Source organism: Rana temporaria, chromosome 11 (genome assembly GCF_905171775.1).
Source record: "Rana temporaria chromosome 11, aRanTem1.1, whole genome shotgun sequence".
Lineage (NCBI taxonomy): Eukaryota > Metazoa > Chordata > Amphibia > Anura > Ranidae > Rana > Rana temporaria.
The window spans coordinates 107,124,782-107,149,204 of NC_053499.1; the positions used below are offsets into that span (position 1 = coordinate 107,124,782).

General features: G+C 45.9%; 1 protein-coding gene across 1 annotated transcript in view; it reads left to right on the top strand.

Annotated features, from left to right (window-relative positions):
* SPTBN2 (spectrin beta, non-erythrocytic 2) overlaps positions 1-24,423 on the top strand; it is a 904,339-nt gene that overhangs the window by 716,131 nt on the left and 163,785 nt on the right. Inside the window, 2 exon segments of the mRNA XM_040328797.1 lie at positions 6,161-6,405; positions 6,492-6,630. Coding sequence (XP_040184731.1) covers positions 6,161-6,405; positions 6,492-6,630 — 384 coding nt within the window.

Consider the following 24,423-nt stretch of genomic DNA (forward strand, 5'->3'; position numbering starts at 1 on the left):
CCTTTTTTGTTTTTTTTCTAGAGAGCCTGCAGAGCATTGCACCAGTGATCAGCAGATTATGGGTTCAATGCAGGGCTCCTGCAGACCCAAGATAGCGGTCTTGCCCGTACCTCATATGGGCAGGCGGTTACTTGAGAGCAGGAAGAATGCATAAACTGGGAAGGTGCTCGCCAGCACTCTTGCAGTTCATTGGGAACCGTCAGCCGCAATGGCTGATGGTAGATGTTTATTCATTTTTTAGGAAACACTGAATGAACGATGCGACTGTGAGCAGAGCCCCACACAGCCACTTTTTTTTTTTTTTTTTTTTTTAAGGGGAGAAGATCCCCCCCGCCTGCTGTCACAGAGCAGGGCAGATCGACGTAACTGGCAGCAGGAGCTGGAACATGTTACATATTCCACTTTAAATACAGATGGAGCAAATTCCACTTTAAATACAGATGGAGCAAGTAACATGTTCCAAAAAGGTGCACTTATCCTTTAATAATAGAGGATGCACCCGTGTTAAAGGTCCCAACTAATAATCGGTTGGAAGCCTTTTCTGGAGCTCTGTTGTTGCTGGTGGTTCAGGCCCTTTAAATGATGATTCTGGCCGTGACCTTGCTTTGTCAAACCATGTCTGACGGGTCATAAAGCTGCACGATTAATAATTAAAGAATTGAGATCGTGATTCTACTAAACCCCCACACACCCTCAATCATAACACAGCATTTTCCCGATTCGGTGCAGAGAGTTCTCTGCTCACTGCTGACATCTGTCAAAAATAAACTTGGCAGACTGCCTGTTTTATCACAACATTGCTTAGTTGGAGATAAGAAACCTTGTTGCACTTTATTTGCATAGCCGTCTTTCAAACGCAATTTGTTGGGGAAAATACACACTTTAACCACTTAAGGACTGGCTCACGTACATATACGTCGGCATTTTAAAGATGAATATCTCGGTAACGGCAGCAGCTGCTGCCACAACAGAGATATCCATCTTTTCCGTGGCTGGTTTCGTAAACGATAATGGTGGTCTCCTTGGTGGATTTGCCGCGAGATCAAAGTTATCGGCGGTGGGAGAGGGCCCCCCTCCCGCCGCTTACCAGAGCAATTGGTAGTGGCGGAGGCGATCGTGTCCTTCTCCCTCTGTGTCATGGATACGAGTGAGGGTAAGATGGCCCCTACCCGTCTCCATAGCATAGCGTCTTAAAGGCACATTTTTGTTGTTGTAATTTTTTCAAATGACAAATGTATTTATTTTTTATTGCATTTTAGTCTAAATATGAGATCTGAGGTCTTTTTGACCTCAGATCTCATATTTAAGAGGACCTGTCATGCTTTTTTCTATTACAAGGGATGTTTACGTTCCTTGTAATAAGAATAAAAGTTACCCATTTTTTTTTATTTTTATTTTTTTTAAACAGTGTAAAAATAAAATCATCAGGTAAAATAAGAAAACACAAAAAAATATTTTTTAAACCCCCCCTGTCCCGACGAGCTTGCACGCAGAAGCGAAAGTGTACATGAAAACGGTGTTCAAACCGCACAAGTGAGGTATCACCACAATCGTTGGAGCGAGAGCAATAATTCTAGTCCTAGACCTCCTCTGTAACTCAAAAGATGCAACCTATAGAATTTGATAAACGCCGCCTAAGGGTAAAAGTTTGACGCCTATCCACGAGCGGGCGCAATTTTGAAGCGTAACATGTTGGGTATCATTTTACTCGGCGTAACATTATCTTTCACAATATAAAAAAAATTGGACTAACTTTACTGTTCTTATTTTTTCTAAAAAAAAAGTGCGCTTGTAAGACCGCTGCCCAAATACGGTGTGACAAAAAGTATTGCAATGACCTCCATTTTATTCACTAGGGTGTTAGAAAAAAATATATATGATGTTTGGGGGTTCTAAGTAATTTTCTAGCAAAAAAAAATGTTTTAAACTTGTAAACATTGAGTCTGAAAAACAGGCTTGGTGCTTTAGTGGTTAATTAATAAAAAAAAAAAAGCTAAACAGTAAAATGAGCCCAATATTTTTGTATAATGTGAAAGATGCCATTCTAACACCTGAATATGCTTTGATCATTCCATTGTAGGTCTGTCTGTATGTTTAGGGCTTTCCGGGCACACGGTAAGTGTTCCCGGTGCTCCGGTGGTTGTATTTTCCTCCCTCCTCCCACACTTTCCATCTGGGCTGTAGAGCTCTGGGGGTTGAAGGGGCCAGCAGGTAGAGCCACACGAGTCCCATGGCTGGGTCAGGTGGCATGGCTGGCCTCTTCCCTGCTTGCACGGACGTGGGGATAACCCAGGCCTCGGTTCATGAGGGGGGCGTTGCTTCCAGTCGCTGGCCATGTCAGCCCGGCAATCTTCCTGGTTGGGCGGCGCCGGGGACCTCACACAGCCTAGTTTTCACAAGGCAGATGTCACTTCCATCGCATGAACCTGGAAAAATGGCAGTGGCTGCCACATGACCTGCAGAGGCCGTAAAGCCCTGGAGGGGCAAGGTGGAGGGTCCACAATCTCCCCTCTCATTTCCGACTTTCTGCAGCGGAATCTGGACCAGGACAGGAATAGAGGTAGAGGAGGAACCAGTGGTGGCTGCAGCCCAAGAGAAGGCCACAGGTGGTGAGTCTACCTCTGTTGTCTGGGGGTGGGGCAAGAGTGGAAGCCTTACCTACACGCCTGTGGGGAGGGGGTAAGTTGTGAAGAAGTTTAAGGCAGTGTAAGGGTATAAAAAATATCCAAAGCTTTGAACATCTCACGGAGCACTGTCCAATCCATCATCCGAAAATGGAAAGCGTATGGCACAACTGCAAACCTACCAAGACAATGGCGGTCCACCTAACTGACAGGCCAGTCAAGGAGAGTGTTAATCTGAGAAGCTTCAGCTGCCCCCCAGACCCCCCCCTGTTCTTACCTGAACCAGATCGTTCCAGCGACAAGAAGGAGCCCAGAGGCTTCAGCCGCTGTCTCAGATCCTTGTTGGATAGATTGATCGCAGCGGGAGCCGTTGGCTCCCGTTGCTGTCAATCCAGTGGCACAGGAGTTGGGGGTGGGGCAGAGTCCTGCTGTCTGTGAAAATGGATGCAGCAGCGGGAACTCATGAGCACGGGTGCCACCATGGAAAATTACTCTCAATGGGGTCACCCGATGAAGAGGAGGGGCCAGGTGCGCCACCCGAGTACCCCAGAAAATGGGGATCGAGGCTGTTCTGTGCAATACCCTTGCACAAAGCAGGCAATTATGACATGTTTGTTTGCAAAAGGAAAGAAATAAAAACAAACCTTTACAATCATTTTAAGGTCTCTCTTCTATACGATTGACCACAATAGCAAGTACTATTTATATCTATCTTTATTTATATTTACTTTTAGTGTAGTTGTCCTTTGCTTGTAGTTTAGCTCTTGGGAGACCTCTATTGTTTGGGCTGTTTCTATGGTGCCTGAGATGACACTCCCATCATCTCTGCGCCCTCATGCCCTATATATTCCAACACAAAGATGGCTCCTTGTTATGCCTGAAGAAGAAGCATGCATGCATGCTCCAACAGCGTGCACCGCTCGCTGACCCAATGGTGAAGCCATTGGCCACCAACGAGTGTACCCAAGTCTATAGGATGCATCGGGAGCTTTTCTTGGAGTTCATTGAAGAAACACGTCTCATCCCTCTGTGTGTTTATGATCATGCTCTCTGTACTGATTTGCTACAAAACTGAGGCATAGTAATAGGAGAGGTTATCCTGGGCTGAGGCATTCCCTATTAAGTGTAAGGCTAGGTTCACACTTCGGTCCGAATTCCCGTCTGTTTTCCCAGCAAATTTTCAAAACGTCTGTTCAGATACAAATTTTAAGAGCCAGCGATCATTGGCATCTCTTAACAATAGCTGGTTGTTGAGGAGCGGGCCAGGAAGCCAGCTGCACGTCCTTAACCTTTGACTCCCCCCCCCCCCCCCCCCAACCGAAAGACCTGGTATAGATTTTAAGAGGAACCACACGACTAAGGATGGGCTCTGGCGTGTTCGCACACTCCTCGTGCAGAGCCCGCCAGGAAGTCGGCAATGCTCTGCGCTAATCAGTGAGACATTTCCCTATCTCTGCAGCCACGCATAGGGACAATAGGAGAGGTAACTGTCAGCGCAGATACAAAGTGCATGTATAAGTAGGGGTATGGTGATTAGTCCATTAGAAACAACCGTAACAGGCACTTCAATGGTTAAAAATACAGGTGATGTGGCTGTTTAATGGCGGCTGCTGTCCTCAGAGAGCTGACTCTGTGGTAAACAAAACAGGGGTAGAGAAAGGAAGCGTCACCTAAGTGCAGTATTAAAGAGGTTCTTTTAATGACACATTATACAAAACATACAAGAAGGTGAGGAAAGAAGGCTCATCTGTAACATCCTGTAGTCCTCGTCCCGGATCCATGGGCTGCTTAGAAGTGAAGATAGCAGAATGTGTGGAGTCTCGCAGACTTATTCTTGTCATTTTTCTGGTGCATGTACCCCATACTCATTTGCATGGGGTGGGGGGGGAATAAGAATGCGTGATCTAGGGGTTCACTTGTTAGAGGGGGCTTCCAGATTCCGATATGCCCCTGCAGACCCCCCCCCCCCCACCCAATGTGGAGGGCTTGTGGACTGGTATGGTTCAGGAAGGGGAGGGGTATTCTCACTAAGGGTTTGGTATGGATTCAGGAAGGGGGGGGGGTATTCTCGCTAAGGGTTTGGTATGGATTTGGGGCGACCCCGCGCATTTTATTTTTTTACATTTTGGTGTGGGTTTTCCCTTAAAAAATTTATACCAAGGACCCCCCTTCCCCCACACTTTTTTTTTTAAATTCACGTTTAAAACTGATGACGCGCGATTCAGATGAGTTTCCATAGCAGGCAATGAGCCTGGAATTTGCATCTGAACCGCAGTACTCAGAAAACGCACAAGACCTTTTAAATTCGCACTGCCAATGCACTGCGGATATGTGAAAGCCAGTTTGAGTCACAGGTCATGTGAATCGGATGCAAAGCGCATTCCAATTGGCATATATGTAAACAGAGCTTAAAGTGTTACCCTAAAAAGAAAAAAAAATTGCAGTTACATTAAACCATGCATAACAGCACAGTGCTTGTGCTGTGTCATTTGGCCCTCTGTATAACCTAAAATACCTGGCTGATCCTGCCTGGTTTTGCCCTCCCCTGTAAACACGGTTTATCATGGCTTCTGAGCCCTTACACCGTAGTCAGTTTACGTGCCTCTGTCATTCGCAGCCCTGCTCTGTCCTCCCTCCCTGCCTGTCAGCTCCAGACACTGCCCGCCCCTCCCCCCTGCTGTTATAAAAAAATATAATTTATTCATTCTATTCCCTCTGTTATGTAACAATATGTGTCTGAGCTATATAAAAAAAAATGCTACTTTGTACCTAATATCAGAGCGTCTCCCTGCGCTCACGTGACAGATCAGCTCTCTCGCCTCTATCCTCCCCGGCTGACATCAGCAGGTGCTCTCGGCACCTCCCGCTGTAGCTGTCAGTCTGGGAGAGGTGAGTGCCGTGAGATGCTGTGATATAAGGTACAAATCGGGATCTTTTTTTATATAGCTCAGACACTGGGACACTTTGTTGTATAACGGATGGGATGAATGGATTATAGTGGCTTAACAACCACTTTAAGGGAAAGCATAGCCAAGCTCCAACTTTGGGAATGAGCTCTATAATGTAAGTTTAAACGTTGGAGAAGTCAAAGCTGAATTCCAGGTATGGTGTTGCTTTTTTTTGTAATTTATTTTAGTATGTATGCATATTCTATACCTGCCAATCCCAGTAAAGGTGGAAAATCACTGCTACAATCCTCTGTCTTCTGGGTCCCATACCGAGTAGCTGCCCTGCTGCATAGTAACCATTGGTGGTCACTTTCACAGAAACCTTTGCATTTTCTCAATGAATGCAAGGCATTCTTTTATTGGATCAGATGTTCTTTGGTGCCAGTCCTGAGTGGGCAACTCCTTGTATTTATGCTGCAGGGAAGCCGCCTGGCTAAGTCAGCAAGGATCACTTTAATAGGAGTGGCTAATGCAGTGATTCTCTGCTTCCACAGATTTTGGCCAGGTGTGGAATATGCAAACTTGCATTGGTAAATACTTGTAAAAATGTGGTAAATACTTTTTTTTTTTTTTGTCTAAACCTTTCAGGTGAAGCAAGTTCAAGAAGATGCATCACGGCTTCAGAAAGCTTATGCAGGTGAAAAAGCTGCAGACATTCATAGACACGAACAAGCAGTGACTGAAGCTTGGGGAGAGCTGCAAGATGCAAGCAGTGCCCGACGCCAGCTCCTCCTGGACACAGTGGAGAAATTCAGATTTTTTAGGATGGTTAGAGATCTTATGTTGTGGATGGATGATATCAACTTGCTGATTGATGCTCAGGAAAAACCAAGGTAAGACCTTGGTGAGGGTTTTTTTTTTTTTCTTTCAAATTGTAATCTTAAAACTCGGTGCTCACGTATAATTTTTTTTTGACCAGAGATGTATCCTCGGCTGATCTGGTTATAAAAAATCACCAAGGTATTAAGGCAGAAGTTGATGCTCGAGCAGACAGTTTTACTACATGCATAAACCTGGGAAACACTCTCCTTGAAAAAAACCACTATGCCTCCGACAAGGTACTTCTTCATATACAAATATATAATGTAAGGTTTAATGGAAGAAATTACTTTTAACAATACAAACTAGAAGGGCAGAGTTTTCCTCTGTAGCTGGAGTAGGGTCTAAACAGGATGGTAAAATAGGATCCAACGTACACTATGAGATAGTGGCAGAGTTAACAAGATTTTAGGATAGTGCAAAAGCACTGGGGCGTTTCGGGGAAACCGTTGTAGTCAAATGCTTTCTTTTAAAAAGGACAAGGATAGTTTTTTTATATGACCTGGAAGGCATTGTGCCTTTTTAGTGACAATGCAAAATTGTAGAATCAATTACCTAGATCCTTCTACCCAGTGTCTGATCTTGGTGATTGTAAAGTATCGTATTTTTTTTTTTCCTATAAAAATAATAAACGTTAAACTTATAGTAAATGGTGAAAAAAGGAAAATATACGCGCTCTTCTACCTTCTCACACCCACTGTGCCCAATAAACTAAAAAAAACACCTAAAGCTGCTACTTTAAATAAATAGTAATGTGTAAGAACAAAATAGTAGCGCTAGTAATGTGTAAGAACAAAATAGTAGCGCTATGTTCAGTGAATGAACAATTCTAAATTAGTATATGACTAAATCACCCTATGAAGAGTATATCACACCTATATTTAAAAAATATATACAGTGTGTGTATATATATATATATATATATATATATATATATATTGTGTAGAAACAAATTTGTTATATTAAATGTTACACTTGCCTGCTCTGTTGCATTGGATTTGCACTCCTGATACTCCGGGGAATCAGGGCGGCAGGATCCCCAGGTCTACTTATGTCGATCGATGCAGAAAAAGCGTTCGACAGAGTAGACTGGGGATTTATGTTGCTTACCCTGAAGGACATGGGGTTTGGACAGAGAATGATAGACTGGATTGCAGCACTCTATGTGTCTCCCACGGCCAAAATAAAGATAAATGGCAGTTTATCTCAAACTTTTTCAATGAAAAATGGTACAAGGCAGGGGTGCCCTCTGTCGCCGCTCCTGTTTGTGCTCTCATTGGAGCCTCTTCTGGCCAGGATCCGGAACTGCCAAGAAATAAAAGGGGTTAAAATAGGAGAGGAGGAATACAAACTCTCTGCTTTTGCAGATGACGTCCTCTTCTATTTGGATGAACCCAAAACATCAATCCCAAGCCTATTAAAACTATGCAGAGAGTACGGGGAAATTACGAACTTCAAAATAAACCTCACCAAAACGGAGATTATGAGTATAAATATAAGTAAATTAGAAGAGCAATCCTTGAAAGTGAAGTACCATTTCGCCTGGGTTAAAGAACTTAAATACCTAGGGATATTGTTAGCAAATTCTACTAAAAAAATGTATAAAATAAACTTCATCCCCCTATTAAATGAAATTAAGATAGAAACAAAAAGAGTGGAAAATAGAGCAATATCATGGATTGGACGAATCAACTATTGCAAAATGGTGATTATACCCAAAATCTTATATAAATTTCAGATGATTCCCATAGCCCTTCCGAGAACACTATTTTCTGTATTAAAAAAAGTAATTATGAACTATATATGGAAAAATAAGAAACATAGGATATCACTCCAGACCCTAAAACAACCAAAAAAAAAGGGAGGATTAGCGGTACCGGATATTAAAGGGTACTATGACGCAGTGGTAATAACAAGGGTGGTGGAGTGGGCCAGAGCCAACAAAGAAAAAAGGTGGGTAATTTTAGAAAATGAATTAGCACAGGCGAGGTTGGATAAGATAATTTGGAACCCTCCCCAATTTAGGACACTAGATAAAAACGCACACGAAATAACAAAAAATGCACTTAAAATATGGGATAAGATATATAAAAAAACTCAAAAAGAATATAATTCACCTTTAATAGCACTAAAAAATAACGATTATTTTGCACCAGGTAAAACACAAGTGGGGGGTAATTGGATTAAACAGGACACCGTACAATTAAGGGATATAATGAAGGACGGTCACATAACACTACAAGAGTTAAAATTTAAAAATAATTTAATGGAAATCAATGAATGGAGGTACCAGCAGCTTAAACATTTTATTCAGGATCTCCCAGGACCATTGAGACTGGGAGACCAGTTAACAGAATTAGAAAAAATATGTTCCACGGAAAGATCAAAAGGAACTACCTCAAAGTTATATAGGATTCTATTGAAGATGGATGGGCAGAATGTACCCCCATTCATTAGAAAATGGGAAAGGGAACTGGGAACACAGCAGGATGGGGGCACAATAGATAAAATGTTGGCTCTGACGCACTCTTCAGCGGTTGATAGCCGTACTGCGGAGATGTGTTTTAAATGCATATCCGGATGGTACATGACTCCGGACAAGCTAAAAAAGTATAAAGAAGAGCAGACAGGAGAGTGCTGGAGGGGATGTAAAACATCAGGAAATATGGCACACCTCTGGTGGGGATGCCCTAAGATTAAGAGGTATTGGGAACAAATTTTGGCCTGTGTGGAAGAGATCACGGGGAAAAAGATCAAGATGGACCCATGGGTCATCCTATTCCACGGGGGGGATGAAGGTATAAGGAGTTACAGGAAAACGCTTGTACCGCATCTACTCAATGCCGCTAAGAGACTTATTCCAAGGAAGTGGCAGGAGGTGGAGTGCCCCTTAATCTGGGAGTGGATAGATGCGGTTGAAGAAACGTACAAAATGGAAGAACTAAAAGAGGCTATAGAGGGTAACAACATCCTACAAATCACGAAATGGGATAAATGGAGGACTTTTAAGAAATCGTGGAGTTACGCAGAAAAATTAAGGGTAGACACTTAAAAAGATATACCAGAAGAAAACTGGAGAGAACTAGAGATATAGGAGATTGTTTTAGGTGAGATAGGGGGGGAGGGGAGGGATGGTCTAGGGGGGGGGGATAATTGAAATCACAATTACTTTGCGCCTCTTAAGCATGAGGAATGATATTAAATAAATAATTAAAATAATATATACTTATAAAAAAAAAGAAAATTTTCACACAAAAGAAGCGACACTTATGATGCAAAACCAATATAGAGATGCAATGGGCTGGTACGCAGAACATGAGCATATAACGTACACTCTATGAGGTTGAGTCTGAAGTGAAAAAAAAAAAAAAAAAAAAAAGAACAAAATAGTAGCGCTATGTTCAGTGAATGAACAATTCTAAATTAGTATATGACTAAATCACCCTATGAAGAGTATATCACACCTATATTTAAAAAATATATACAGTGTGTGTATATATATATATATATATATATATATATATATATATATATTGTGTAGAAACAAATTTGTTATATTAAATGTTACACTTGCCTGCTCTGTTGCATTGGATTTGCACAGAGCAGCCCAGATCCTCCTCTTCTCGGCTTCCTCTTCTGTGATCTTGGCCCCTCCTGTTAATTTCCCCCACAGCAAACAGCTTGCTATGGGGGCACCTGAGCTGAGTCGCAGCTTCCTGTGTCCATTCAGACACTGAGCCCCCCCAACCCCTCTCTTCCCTGATTGGATTCTGCTGTCAGTCAGCTAGCCAATGGTGCCGCTGCTGTGTCTCTGCCAATCAGGAAGGAGAATCTTGGGCGGCTGAGACACTCGTGGACATCGTTGGACAGAGGGGCACCTCAGGTAAGTATGAGGAAGGCTGCTGCACACAGAAGGCTTTTTATCTTAACCACTTAATCCCCGGACCATTTTTCTTAGTCAGACCGGGCCACTTTTTGCGATTCAGCACTGCGTCGCTTAAACTGACAATTGCGCGGTCGTGCAACGTGACTCCCAAACAAAATTGACGTCCTTTTTTTCCCACAAATATAGCTTCTTTTGGTGGTATTTGATCACCTTTTTGCGCTATAAACAAAAATAGAGCGACAATTTTGAAAAAAAAATTCAATATTTTTTACCTTTTGCTATAATTTCCCCAAAAAATATATAAAAATAAACAATTTTTTCCCCTCAGTTTAGGCCGATATGTATTCTTCTACATATTTTTGGTAAAAAAAAAATCGCAATATGTGTTTATTGATCGTTTTTTTGCAAAACTTATAGCGTCTACAAAATAGGGGATAGTTTTATGGCATTTTTATTAATATTTTTTTTTACTAGTGATGGCTAACATCGATTTTTCTCTTTCGTTCATTGACAGAAACAGCACTTTAATCTTGACCTTGGGGTTATATCGCCACCTTCAGGAGAGGACTGGGCAGAACATGTTAAAATGTTAAAACCGCAAAAACGGAACCATATTGTAATAAATACAGACAGAAATAAAAAGTAAAATAAGATAAGAATTAAAAAAGAATAGAAAAACGATGAAATAGAATAAAATAGAACAAATATTGCTGTCTTCCTAAGTTCTAAACTATTTGAAAATAAAGAATATACTAATAGAATCCAAATAAACAAAATAAATCAGAATATACGAAATGTACTGTACCGCCCAGGGGGCGCTCCTACTGGCTGTAACCACTCACTCTGCATTCAGCAGCTCAGTTTTTTTCTGCCTAGTGTAGAAGGACCTGGCTCCCAGTGGGGACCATTGGTCCTGGAGATTTTTTCATTTTCTGACTTCTGTGATCTACTATCAACAGCCGGGCTGGATAATATAGATCCTGGTAGTCTCCCCAGCTCGGCCATCGAGGGTGAGCAGGCCCTAGCTACGCGCTGGGTCGGCCACGACATACCTCATCTGATCCAGGGGTCGAGGGTGAGCTATATGCTCTGGGGAAAAAACATATGACCGGGCTACTGCTGTCCGTGTCACAGTGTGCCGTGGCCGGCAGTCACCCCATACTGCTCGGGTGATGGGTCTGTCCGAAATGCGTCCAGCAGTTCCCACAGGAGGGGTAAGTATGGTTCCACCTGTTATGGCAGGATGGAGCAGCCCGTCCCTTCCCTCCTCCCCATTCTATGGGCTGCGGTGTGACTGGGCCTTACCTGGCTGGGGGTCTTCCAGGGGGGGCTGCGCTGGGTGTGTGGTCCGCTCGTCGGGTCCCTATGTCTTTGGGCATTGCCGGGGGTCTGGCAGGTGCCCGCTGAGGTGTGCTGTGGGGGGGGGGCGCCGCGTGGCAGCCTTCTCCCGGTGTTTGTGGCCATTATTCTGTGGCCAGAGAATCCGGCGGCCATTTTCCAGGCGCCCTCAGGTGTTTTCCTTGCTGGGGTGTCGGTGGACATTTTCTTGCAGTCTCAGCTTGTTTTTGCCTCTAGCGCTGGGGGACTAGTAGCTGAACATCGAAAATTTCACACAGAACGCCTCGTGAGGGAGAGCGGACAGCAGCAGCGCTGTACCTGGGTCAGGATGGCGAGTCCTGCGGGTGGCCCCTCAGTCTGTGGCAGCTGGGAGGGGTGGACTTTTTGTGTGCCTTGCCTTAGGCCCCTAACGGGTGTCAGGTCAGTGTGGGTCAGCATGGCGTCAAAAGCTGGCGCTTCTTTTCCCAGACATCCCTATTGTGGCAACCGGTTCCCCTGCACCTGCGGTGCCTATGGACGCTTGTCCGCAGTCCTGGAGTCTTTTGTTGCTAGGGTTAAAGTGGCGTGTGGGTGCAAGTGGGGTAAAAAACCGCCCCCTCACCGACTTCTGGCCAAGACACACGGCCCCTGTTCTGATGTTTTCAGAGGATGCGGACCAGGACCATTCGGACAGTGAGGATGAATCCATGTCTGGGTCAGCGCAGGAAAGGGCGCTTGTAGGAGCACTTATCACAGCAGTGTGGGATACCCTGAAAATGGAGGGTACGGTGGGGGCATCTACTGAGGTGTCGGGCCCTTTTGGGTCCCACAAGCCGGCCCGCATGGCTAAGGTGTTTCCCTACCTATCTTAGATACGTTTATTTACAAAGAACGGGGGCGCCCGCAGCAGGCCTTGGTGGAGAATTTCTGAAAAAATGGACATTGTGGACCCCCCCGGGTTTCCAGGTTAAATAAGGTAACCACGATTCCGGTGGAGGGGACTCCTGCCTTTAAGGACCCTGCCGATAGGAGGACCGAGGTGGTTGCCCGTTCCATGTTTACGGTGGTGGGGTTAGCATGGCGGCCAGTCCTGGCCACGGCCCTGGTGTCCCAGACATTTACTGAATGGGCAAAATTGTTGCACCGTGAGTTGGAGAAGCAACAGGCTTCCCCAGTCTGCATATTTTCTCTGGTGTAAAAGTAGGTTGATAAGGGATCTGTGCGTCCCAATTGACTCTTATAGTCGTTCATATCCCGACTATATTTCTTGCTTTTCCTTTGTTGTACTTCCTTATCTTTTTTTTGTCAGGTCTTTATTGAGTTGTGATGTGAGGGTTTTGTAATCTGCTGTATCTGTATATATGTTAAGTTCTTCTTTAACTTCTAGAATAATCTGTTCAATCGTTTTTTATATGCTAACAGATCCCATATCAACCTACTTCAGGGATTTCTTACCCATGAAGAAATTGGTGTTTTAGACAAGGGCCTGAAATATGCACCAATGAAAAATATGGACAAATTCCAAATGTATATATGGATTCAAAAATACGTTCGGAAGTTGAACATTAAAATATATGATCAGCAATCCTTGTAAAGCACGGATCGCCGACACATATGAGGAATTTGAACATAGCACCCTGAGGAATAAATTTCTTTTCAACCCCCAAGTGAAAGACAACAAATGCATTGAAGTATTCAAAAGACCCGTCACAGAAGAACTGAAAGATCTGAAAATCACGTAACGAGAGGAGCCCAAACATATTAGAGTCCTGTTCAAAGAAGTACCGGATGTGATGCCAGCGAGTCCGCCACTTGTTTTTTATATGCTGTATTTTAAAATTACCTTTGTGAGTACCTAGTGTATAAACAGTTTTTATACTATTGCTCCTACGTTATTACGCTATTGGTGCTTTCCTTTATCTTTCCGTGTGAGGATCATTGCCACCTCCAACGGCCTGAAATTTCGTTGCTGCACTTATCCATATAGAGTTGTTTTATGCTGTTACCTTACAGCAGTAAGGTAAGGAGATATCTGCACTACTTTTAAGGAAATTGGAACCCTTCCCCGGCAAGCACTATATGTTTGGACACTTGGCACCAGCACTTTATTACATGCGTTCCAGTAGCGTTCAGCCTGCTGCTCCTGCATGAACATTTATGCTGTTTTCACTGTTTATATGTTTGCTATCACCTATGTGTATAGTTTTGTAGCCTTCTGGCTTTAGCCGCGCCTGCTGTCTTATTCACCTAGCACTATTGTGTTCACCTTGGATTTGTTACTATGCATCACTAAAGTCGTGTACTGTAACACTGTTTAGATGCACTTATTTCATTTTTGGATCTAGCACTGTATTTATGAGATTTATACTATTATTTCCTATCCCTACAGCGCAGCACTATTTTTTATTTAAGCCTGCGAACAAATCGGCAACAGCATGAAGGTTTGCCCCCGCCCGATTCTCGGGTGGGGGGTCGCCTTTGGGAGTTTGCGGCTCAGTGGACCTCCCTGCTTTCTGACCAGTGGGTCTGCGAAGTGTTTTCATCAGGATACAAGATAGTTTCTCTCGTCTGCCAAACAAGTTTTTTCCCTCCAAACCTTCATTTTCTTCCGGCTCGCCAAGAAGCCTTGTTGGGGGCAGTACAGGACCTGCCACTGTGCGGGGGGATGGTGCCGCCACCGTCGCAGGAAAGGTTCCAGGAATTCTATTCCAATTTGTTTGTAGTCCCAAAAAAGGAAGGGGTCCGTCCGATTCTGGACCTCAAGGCCCTCAACAGATTTATTAAGGTGAAAAGATTCAGGATGGAATCAGTTCGCTCTGTGGTCGCTGCACTCCATCAAGGGGATTTTATGGCATCCCTGGACATCAAGGACGCATACTTGCATGTCCCCATATGCGTCGGGCATCAAAGGTTTCTGCGGTCGGGGAGGAGCACTATCAGTCTGTAGCTCTCCCTTTTGGCCTGGCATCGGCACCAAGGGTTTTAACCAAGGTGCTCGCCGATTCTGGCTTTGCTGACGACCTCCTTCTGAGAGCAGCTTCCGCCTCAGGATTAGAGGATGTGGCGCTAGCCAGTCGGACTCTTCGAGAGTTTGGTTCTTAACCTCCAGAAATCGTTGTTGATACCGACTTAGCGCCTGAAGTACCTGGGCTTGATTCTGGACTTTTTCCTTCGGACAAGCTGCAGACTCTTCAGGCTGCGGTGAAGCTGTTGACGCCCCGCAGTGGTCGTCGCTGCATTTTTTGAATGCGAGTCCTGGGCCTCATGGTGGCCACTTTCGAGGCGGTTCCGTATGCTCAATTCCACACTTGAGTCTTGCAAAAGGAAATCCTGTCCAAATGGGACAAATCTCCGTTGTCTCTGGATTGTCAAATTCAGGTGACCCACCTAGTCGGGAAATCCGTGGTCTGGTGGCTGAGGTCTCCGGCCCTTCAATCCGGGAAGTCGTTCCTTCCTTTTCATTGGAAAGTGATAACTATGGACGCCAGCCTGACTGGTTGGTGGGGAGTTTGGGGCGTACAGTCGGCACAGGGTCGCTGGACGCAGGAAGAATCCCGCCTGCCAATCAATGTATTGCAACTTCGGGTGACCAAGCGGTGCCTCTCCACATGGTCACTGAGGCTGCAGTCAGGATCCAGTCGGACAACGCCACGGCGGTGGTGTATGTCAAACATCAAGGAGGAGCGAAGATTATGGTCGTAATTCAAGGTTCCACTGTAACTCTACAAGTTTACTACATTGACCACGTCTGTATTTATACATGTTAATAATGTTCCCCTTGCCTCTTCTCAAGAGAGGCGACATTGTTTAGCTAATCCTTCCTCATAGCTGAGCTCCTCCATGCCTCTTTTAGTTTAGTTGACCACCTCTGTACTTTCTACAGTTCTCCGATATCCTTTTTGGTAAACGAATGCCCAAAATTGAACTGCGTATTCCAGATGAGGTCTTGCTAAATGATTTATACAGGGGCCAAATTATGTTTCGCTTTCTGGAGTCTATGCCTCTTAATACAAGAAAGTGTTAAACTAGCTTTAGAAACTGTAGCTTGGCATTGCATGCCATCATTAAGGCTATGATCTACCAGAACACTAAGACCCTTCTCTGCTATTGCCCCCAGGTGCAAAACCTTATATTTATCAACATTAAAGATAAGCTCCAGGCTAAAAAAAAAAACAGTACTCTTGATCAAGGCAAACAGTCGGTGAAGCAATGCGCCTTCACAGTAGAGGTCGACCGATATGGGTTTTTCTCTGGCCGATGCCGATATTTCGAAATCGGGGCAGCCGATGGCCGATATATGATGCCGATTTTTGCGGCCGATATTTTGGGCCGATTTTTGGATTGGGATGCATTGTGGAGGAGGATGGATGGTGCTGGGCGTGGGTGGGAGATGCGTTGTGGAGGGGGAAAGATGGTGCTGGCTGTGCCTGGGGGATGCATTCTGGAGGGGGGTGGATAAATGGTGCTGGGCGTGGGTGGGGGATGCGTTGTGGAGGGGGGTGGCTGGATGCTGCTGGCCGTGGAGGGGGGATGTGTTGTGGAGGGGAAGAGATGGATGGTGCTGGCTGTGGATGGAGGGAAGGGGGTGGATGGATGGAGCTGGCCGTGGGTGGGGGATGCATTGTGGAGGGGGATGGAGGGATGGAGCTGGCCGTGGGTGGGGGATGCATTGTGGAGGGGGAGAGATGGATGGTGCTGGCTGTGGATGGAGGGAGGGGGGTGGATGGATGGAGCTTGCCGTGGGTGGGGGATGCATTGTGGAGGGGGAGATGGATGGAGCTGGCCGTTGGTGGGAGATGCTTTGTAGAGGGGGGTGGATGGATGGAGCTGGCTGTGGGTGGGGATGGATATATATAAAATGAGTGTGTATACAGGAGAGGGGTGTGCTCTGACATGTACACACTGTCCATTGGATGACACCTGTGAGCTCCCACGTGAGTTGGAGTACTATGTACAATCACTAGAGAGCCGAGGCACCTATCAGAGATGATAGGAATACTGTACATTACCCCAGTCTCCAGCAGCACGAGAAATGAATCCTTCAGCCACGCTGCTGGTAGCCTGCGCACCGACCCCCCCCCCCCCCCTCTACCTCGGCGGGCTGTACTGTAGCAGAAAGCAAACTTGTCACAAGCCCGAGCAGCTGCAGTACAAGTTGTCTGCGCGAAGAGATCACAAAAGCTTCCTGCATGCTGGGACGGTGGCGGGATTACTGAACATGGGCTCTAGGCTACGGCTGGAGCCGTAGCCTAGAGCCTAGGTTCAGTAATACCGCCACCGTCCCAGCATGCAGGAAGCATAACAAGTGTGATCTCTTCGCGCAGACAACTACTGCAGTTGCTCGGGCTTGTGACAAGTTTGCTTTATGCTACAGTACAGCCCGCCGAGGTAGAGGGGGGGGGGTCGGCGCGCAGGCTACCAGGCTGAAGGATCAATTTCTCGTGCTGCTGGAAGTGGAGCGGGGTTTAGCGTGGCAGCCGAAAATCGGCCGATTTTTTTACAATAATCGGCCGATGCCGATTTCTTAAAAACGGCCAAATATCGTCCGATATATCGGCCGACCGATATATCGGTCTACCTCTACTTCACAGCCGGTTTCTCACTGCGCATGCATGAAGCGCGCTGTGCTTTGCATGGGCCAGCTGAGGGGGAAGGAGGCCTCGGTGAACTGAGCCAAAAGTGGCTCAGCTGCCTGTGCCCCCCCCCCCCCCCCAAAAAAGGTACCAAATGTTGCAGCTGAGGAGGCAGACAGGTGGAGCTTCCCCTTTTGGGTGCCACTTCATCTTAATTTGTTACATAGTTGACCAATTGGTACATTAAGCCATTGGCGCCAACACCTCCCTGCCCTTTAAGGGGTGTCAGATTGCGGGTGGGGGTTTATGTTCATGTGACCTCTGTGATTGGCTGTCGCAGCAGTTACATGATCGGAAAGCTACTTGTGAACGGGAGCTTTCCGTTAGCCAGCAGTAACTGTGCCAGAGGCACGCAGTTTTGGCATAGCTGTGGTTGCCATCTAGTATGCTAATATGCAGCCTCCCTCCGCCAAGGCCAACCCGCTGAGAGGCCATATATTTCCGTGCTGTCGGCGCCAAGAGGTTATGGTTGGCTTTTAAGTTGGAAACATCCTGTAAAGATGTAATTCCACTACATAGCTTGGTGACATCTGCAAACTCTGAAATGGTACTTTTAATCCCAGGCCCTATATCATTTATAAATATGTTAAAGTAAGGGTCCCAACACTAAAAGTTAAGGTACTCCACTGATGGCCTCAGACCCTTGAGTATGAATCACTGATCACTATTCTCTAAATACAGTCTTTTAGGCAGTTTTTTATCCATTTGCAAACTGATATATTGAAGCCTGTAGACTTGACTCTTTTACAGGCATTGTAAAGGCAGAAGTTTTTTTTATCTTAATGCATTGTATTCATTTAAGATGGGGGAAAAAAAAACCTGTGTGTAGCAGCTTCCCCAGCACCCCCTAATTACTTTCCTGAGCCCCATCTCTCTCCAGCGATGTCCACAAATGTCTACGCCATCCAGAACACTCCTCCTGATTGGCTAAGACACAGCAGTGGTGCCATTGGCTTTCGCGGCTATCAATCAGTCGGTCAGCCCATCACAGGGGAGGGGGCATTGCCAGGTTGTGGCTCCATGTCTGAATGGACACACAGAGCTCTGACTCTGCTCCAGTGCCTCCATAGGAAGTTATTTGAGGAGGATCCAGGCTGTCCTGTGCAAAACCAACTGCACAGAGGAGGTAAGTATTACATGTTTGTAATGGCGCATTTTTTTTTTTCAAATAACAATCACTTTAATCCAAATTTACTATGTCCACAGACGCGCTTTTATTTAAGTTTTAGCTTGCCTCTTCATAAAAAGAAATCTGATTGTTTGACAACTTCCATCTGTCGTGAATCCATGCTATTGCTTAAAATACGTTTTTTTTTTTTTTTTTTTTTTTTTAATTCATGGCAGCAGTAAATCTCAAAAAAGTTGGAATAGTGCAACAAAAATCTAGCAAAGTACAATTCCCAGTTACAAAGAAAGATGGGTCAAGGCCATGTTTGATGCATGGTGTAACAGCCTCTCTTTTAACACTCTGTAAATGTATGGGAAAGACCAGTTGGTGGAGTTTTGAGAAAGGAATGTCCCATTTTTGCCTGAGGATATGCTGCACTAAAACCTTGATCCATCTTTCAGCAAGGATGGTGCCTTTCCAGATTCTGTGCAAGCTGCCTATTCCTTACTCTCTTATGCACCCATATACCATCAGAGATGCTGGCTTTTGAACTGAATGTTGACAAGCTGGATGATCCCGCTCTTTGGCCCAAAAGGTTGTAGTGCCCAAAGATGCCAAAAACAATATCAACTTTTGATTTGTGTGACCACAGAACAGTTTCCGACTTGCAACAGACCCTTTTAAATTAATTTAAATGCCCTGAGAAGACAGCAGTGTTTCTGGGTCATGCTCAGATATGGCTGCTTCTTTGCAATGCAATCCATCCTGGTAAATGCATGAGTATGCAAAGAATTGGGGTCATGGGACTTTGAGTGAGGCCGGTCAGTAGAGGTACAGACAGTATATAAAATATTGTATTTATCTGGGTAAAGCGTGCACCGCCGTATATCGCGCAACCCCAACCTAGAAGGGAAATTTGAGGAAAAAAGAAAATACTTAGTTTGAATGCCCCTTTTCGGTGTCTTGCCCAGCGTCCATCGGCGGCCTTGTTGTCCGTCTGCGGCCTCGGTGGTGTCCTCCCTGCTTCTCCCGCGCTGTTTCTGAGCCGATCCCCGTTTCCCGAGCTGTTTGAACGCCGCCGCCGACATATACCGAGCGCAGTACACTCAGGCACGTATATAGGAGGCGGCACAGGGCGTGACCGCGAGGGAGCCAAGCCTGGCCAAGTGTACCCGAGTGTACTGCGCTCGGTATATGTCGGCGGCAAGGTTCCAACACAGCGCGGGTATCGGTGTATATCGCGCACCCATGATTTTCCCCTTATTATAAGGGGAAAAAAAGTGCGCAGTATACGCCGATAAATACCGTTAAATCGATTTATTGTGTAAACTAATAACTATTATTCTCAGGGTACAAAATATGATCATAATAACAAATTCCTTCTTTGCATAGAGCTTTAACTTGCATTTTTGGATGGCATGGCGAACTGATTTTTGGAAGTATGCCTGGGCCCATTCAATGATGTCCATCACAGAATAATCCCTGTTTTTTTGTTTTTTTTTTACAAACAAGGTTGGTCTTTATTGAGAATACATCATATAATAAGTAACAGACATACAGTAATCTTCCAGGAATAATCCAAGAATAGCCAAAGAAAAAAAAAAATACAAAAAACAAAACAGAAGTAAACTGTGCACATCATGACATACAACATTTCTGTTCATTTCCTTCATTCACATTATGAAAATACGAGTTTGAATAGCAATATACACTGTCTAGGTAACGGAGGGGGAGGGAACAGCATACGCATACAGCCGGGTACCCGAGGGTAGAGTCCTAGAACTGTCACACAAAGGAATTAGAACTGTTCAATCCAGGGTAACCAAACCTGATCAAATTTCTGAGGGCATCACCTATTGGTGTAAGTTATCTTATACATAAGTAACACAACATTTATGGAGGAGTCCCATGAGTTCACTGTTGGGGGAGAGGGGGAGCCCCATTTCTTTAGCATTTCCTTTTTGGTGTAAAATAACAAAAAGGAGACAAGCAACTTGGTGTAAGGGGGTCTTTGTTCATCATCATGGATGCCCAACAGGGCCAATTCGGGGTGACACCGGGAGTGATGGCTGTAGATGAATATTAATACTCTCAAAAACTGCTGCCCAAAATGACAACACCAAGGGACAGGACCAAAACATATGTATATAGAAGCTATCAGACAATTGGCATCTGGAGCAATTCGGTAACCTGTGAGGGTAAATCTGATGCAGTCTCCAAGGTGTATAATAAACTCGATGTAAGAATTTGGTTTGCAACAATTTATCCCTAGAAGATAACACAATTTTGGACCCCTCCTCAAAGCACTTCTCCCAGGTCTCCCTATCCAAGCTAGGAATGTCGGTCTGCCACTTTTCCCACAAAGCGTTCATTTTAGGTGAGTCAACCTCCAATAGGGCAAGGTATAATGTAGAAATTGTTTTCTTAAGAGTTTGCTGTGCTAGGATTGCCTCAATAGGGTCTACTGTCAAGCTTATAGAATGGGGGAATTGTGCTCTGGCTGCGTGCCTCAGCTGATAATATCTGAATAATATCCTTCCTGGGAGTCCATACCTCTCAGCTAATTCCCGGAAGTAAAGAAACGATCCTGAGCGGATAACATCCTGGAGGATCTTAATCCCATACCGGGCGCATAACTGTGGCTCCAGTAACATCCTAAAGTGAGGAAGAAAGGGGTTCCCCCACAGCGGACAAAAGGGAGAGTATTGGTGGGGATGGAGAAATCTCTTCCAAGCAACCACCCAGACCTTGAGGGTCACCTTAGTGGGGCCTGGGAGTAAAGTATAAGCAGTAACACCTCTATACACTAGGTTCCCCAATTCTTTGAGTGAACCCGAAATGGCGGTGTGAAGGATGTCAGTGTAAATCTCCCTGCTTGGTTCATGTGTCACAAGCTATTGACATGTTAATGACCCTTCCTCAGCCAGCTCCCTAGTTCAAATGGTAATTGATTTATTGTGTGTGGGAAGGAGACCGGCCTTACTGTTTACAATGATTAGATGAGGGGCTCATGTTAATTATTCTGATTGCTTCATTGTGGTCAGGCTGTTACACCTAGTAATTAACTCCGCTGATGTCTTTATCTAAAGAAACGTGTCTGCATGGTCGGCTCCGACTTGTCTCCTATAATCTGTATGGGAAACCCCACTGTGTGAGGGGGGCGTTCCTAACAGGCTGTAACCACATATAAGCTGAGTTTTTGTGTCAATAAAGTGTCTTGTTCCAGCAGTAAGCTTGTCTCATGTGTGGCTTTCTGGGCGATTCCAGGAATATCCCTCCTCGTGGAATATTGGGGTGATTGTCGTTATGGGAAGAAGGGAACGTTGACGGGGATATCATACCGATACCGTCACAATTGGTTGGTAGCAGTGGGATTTTTCCCTTCTATTCCCCTTCACACCCGGATTCCAAGCAGACACTGGAAGAACTACTGGAAGTTCGTGGAAGGATTTCTAGCAACAAAACCAAGCGGGTCATCATAGCAGAATCAATGGAGCTAGACCAGGAGGACGGGATTGCAGCAACGCCAGCACTACAAGAGATGGAGACACCAGTGATTCAGGAGGAGGAATCGCCAGCCAACAAGCTAATGAGAGAGAAGCTAGCGTGGTTCGGCCCGAACCCAACGCCAGATGTGGTACTGAAAGTGATGGACATGTTAGTAAACGCAGAGCTACAGAAGGCTAAAGAAATAAGAGATGCGGAGCTACAGGAGGCTAAAGAAATAAGGGACGCAGAACTACAGAAGGATAAACAAATAAGGGACGCAGAGCTACAGTTAAAACTGGCAGCAGTCCAACAAGCAGCCGCACCTTCTACGAACAGTGAGTACAGCACAGCAGACGCAAGGAAGATTCCGTTTAGCGCTTTTAAAGCTTTTGATGAAAAGGACTGTGAGATTGATAACTTCCTGGCGGATTTTGAGCGACAATGTAACCTGCACCGAATAGCTAGAGGAGACTGGGTTGCAATATTGTCAGGCAAACTGTCAGGCAAAGCTTCTGATGCTTTCCGGACCGTGCCAGATCAGGATATCCATAGCTACGCCCGGGTTAAAGAAGTGCTCCTGGCTCGTTATGCAGTAACCCCAGAGTCCCACCGACAGAAGTTCAGGGACTCACGCAAAACCACGAAAGACTCTTATGCGGAATGGGCATGCCAATTGTCCCGGTCGGCCTCTAACTGGGCTAACAGCAGCCAGGCCACCACCGCAGAGGACATTTTGCAACTAATGCTCCTGGAGCAATTTTACAATCACATCCAGACGGACGTCAAGGATTGGGTGAGAGATCGCAGGCCCATGACTCTACCAGAGGCCGCGAAGTTGGCGGATGAATATGCAGATACTCGCAAGACGAACCAGGTCACACCACAGGAACAACCTCCACCACAAACGGTGCCCTCACACCCACCAACCGCTAGATACCAACCTCCTAACAAACCGGTGACATCTAGCCCTCGCTATCATCGCCAGGAGGGCAACGAACAACGCTGCTTCCGGTGCAAACAGCTGGGTCACTTCAAGCAGAATTGCCCCATGAATGACAACACCAGGTCAAATTGGTCTCAACCTGGGTACCGCCCACCAGCAGCAGCCCATTGTGTAGACTCGGCTTGGGATCCCCAGGAGCTGGGTCAGGAAGAACCATTGGGCACCCCTTACGAAGCCCTCATGGTACAATCTGTTATTACGGACAACAGGGAACACCATTGTCAGCTGGTCATGGGCGACAGCCCTGAGCCGGAGGGGCCCTGGAGGGAGCTGGGCAGAAAGAGGCACCGCCGGCCACCCTTCAAGAAGAAGAGGTCCTGGAAGCCGTATAACAAGCTGACCTGGAAGGAGAAGAAGCGACTGGAGGAGAGGGAGTCGCAGCGGGCGTCCCAGATGCGTGCCGAGATGTTCGCCAAGGGCCCACCGGTGGCCCCTTACACCACCACCCAGTTCCTGATGGACCACGTGGAGAGCCTGCAGGACATGAGCAAGCAGGAGCTGATCCGTGAGTACATAGAGCTGGAGGAGTGCATAAGCCGCATGGAGGAGGAGAACAACCACCTGAGGTCACAGCGGGCTGACCCCCCCAGGCTCCATGAACTGGAGATGGAGCTGGAGAAGCTCAAAGAGGAGAACCGGCGGCTGCGGAGGGAGCAGGGGGTGGCTGACCTTATGGGGCTCTGAGTCCCCTCTTCCCCCCCCCCCCCCCCGGACTCTGAGCACCAGTGCTACAGCATTTCAACAAATATAACTTTTTCTTTTTATGAATCTCCTGTGATTGTCACTTCAGAGCCATAACCTGCCCCCTCCCATAGCGGGACACCTAGACGGCGGCACACAGACCCATTCGCTGTCTTCACACTGACTTCTGGTGACTTTGCAGATCGCACAAAGACTTGGGGACTGACCGGCGTGTGATCTGACGACCCGGTAGCATACCTGAGTCGGAAGCAGTTACCAATGGAGGTCAGTCACGCCAAACGGAGTTAACCTCGGACTAAAAGCTCTGAACCCGTCAACCCTACTGGACCAGGGAAGGTCCAACCGGGTTTGCCGGAGCAGGGAGAAAAAGGGGGGCCATTGTGAAGGATGTCAGTGTAAATCTCCCTGCTTGGTTCATGTGTCACAAGCTATTGACATGTTAATGACCCTTCCTCAGCCAGCTCCCTAGTTCAAATGGTAATTGATTTATTGTGTGTGGGAAGGAGACCGGCCTTACTGTTTACAATGATTAGATGAGGGGCTCATGTTAATTATTCTGATTGCTTCATTGTGGTCAGGCTGTTACACCTAGTAATTAACTCCGCTGATGTCTTTATCTAAAGAAACGTGTCTGCATGGTCGGCTCCGACTTGTCTCCTATAATCTGTATGGGAAACCCCACTGTGTGAGGGGGGCGTTCCTAACAGGCTGTAACCACATATAAGCTGAGTTTTTGTGTCAATAAAGTGTCTTGTTCCAGCAGTAAGCTTGTCTCATGTGTGGCTTTCTGGGCGATTCCAGGAATATCCCTCCTCGTGGAATATTGGGGTGATTGTCGTTATGGGAAGAAGGGAACGTTGACGGGGATATCATACCGATACCGTCACAGGCGGC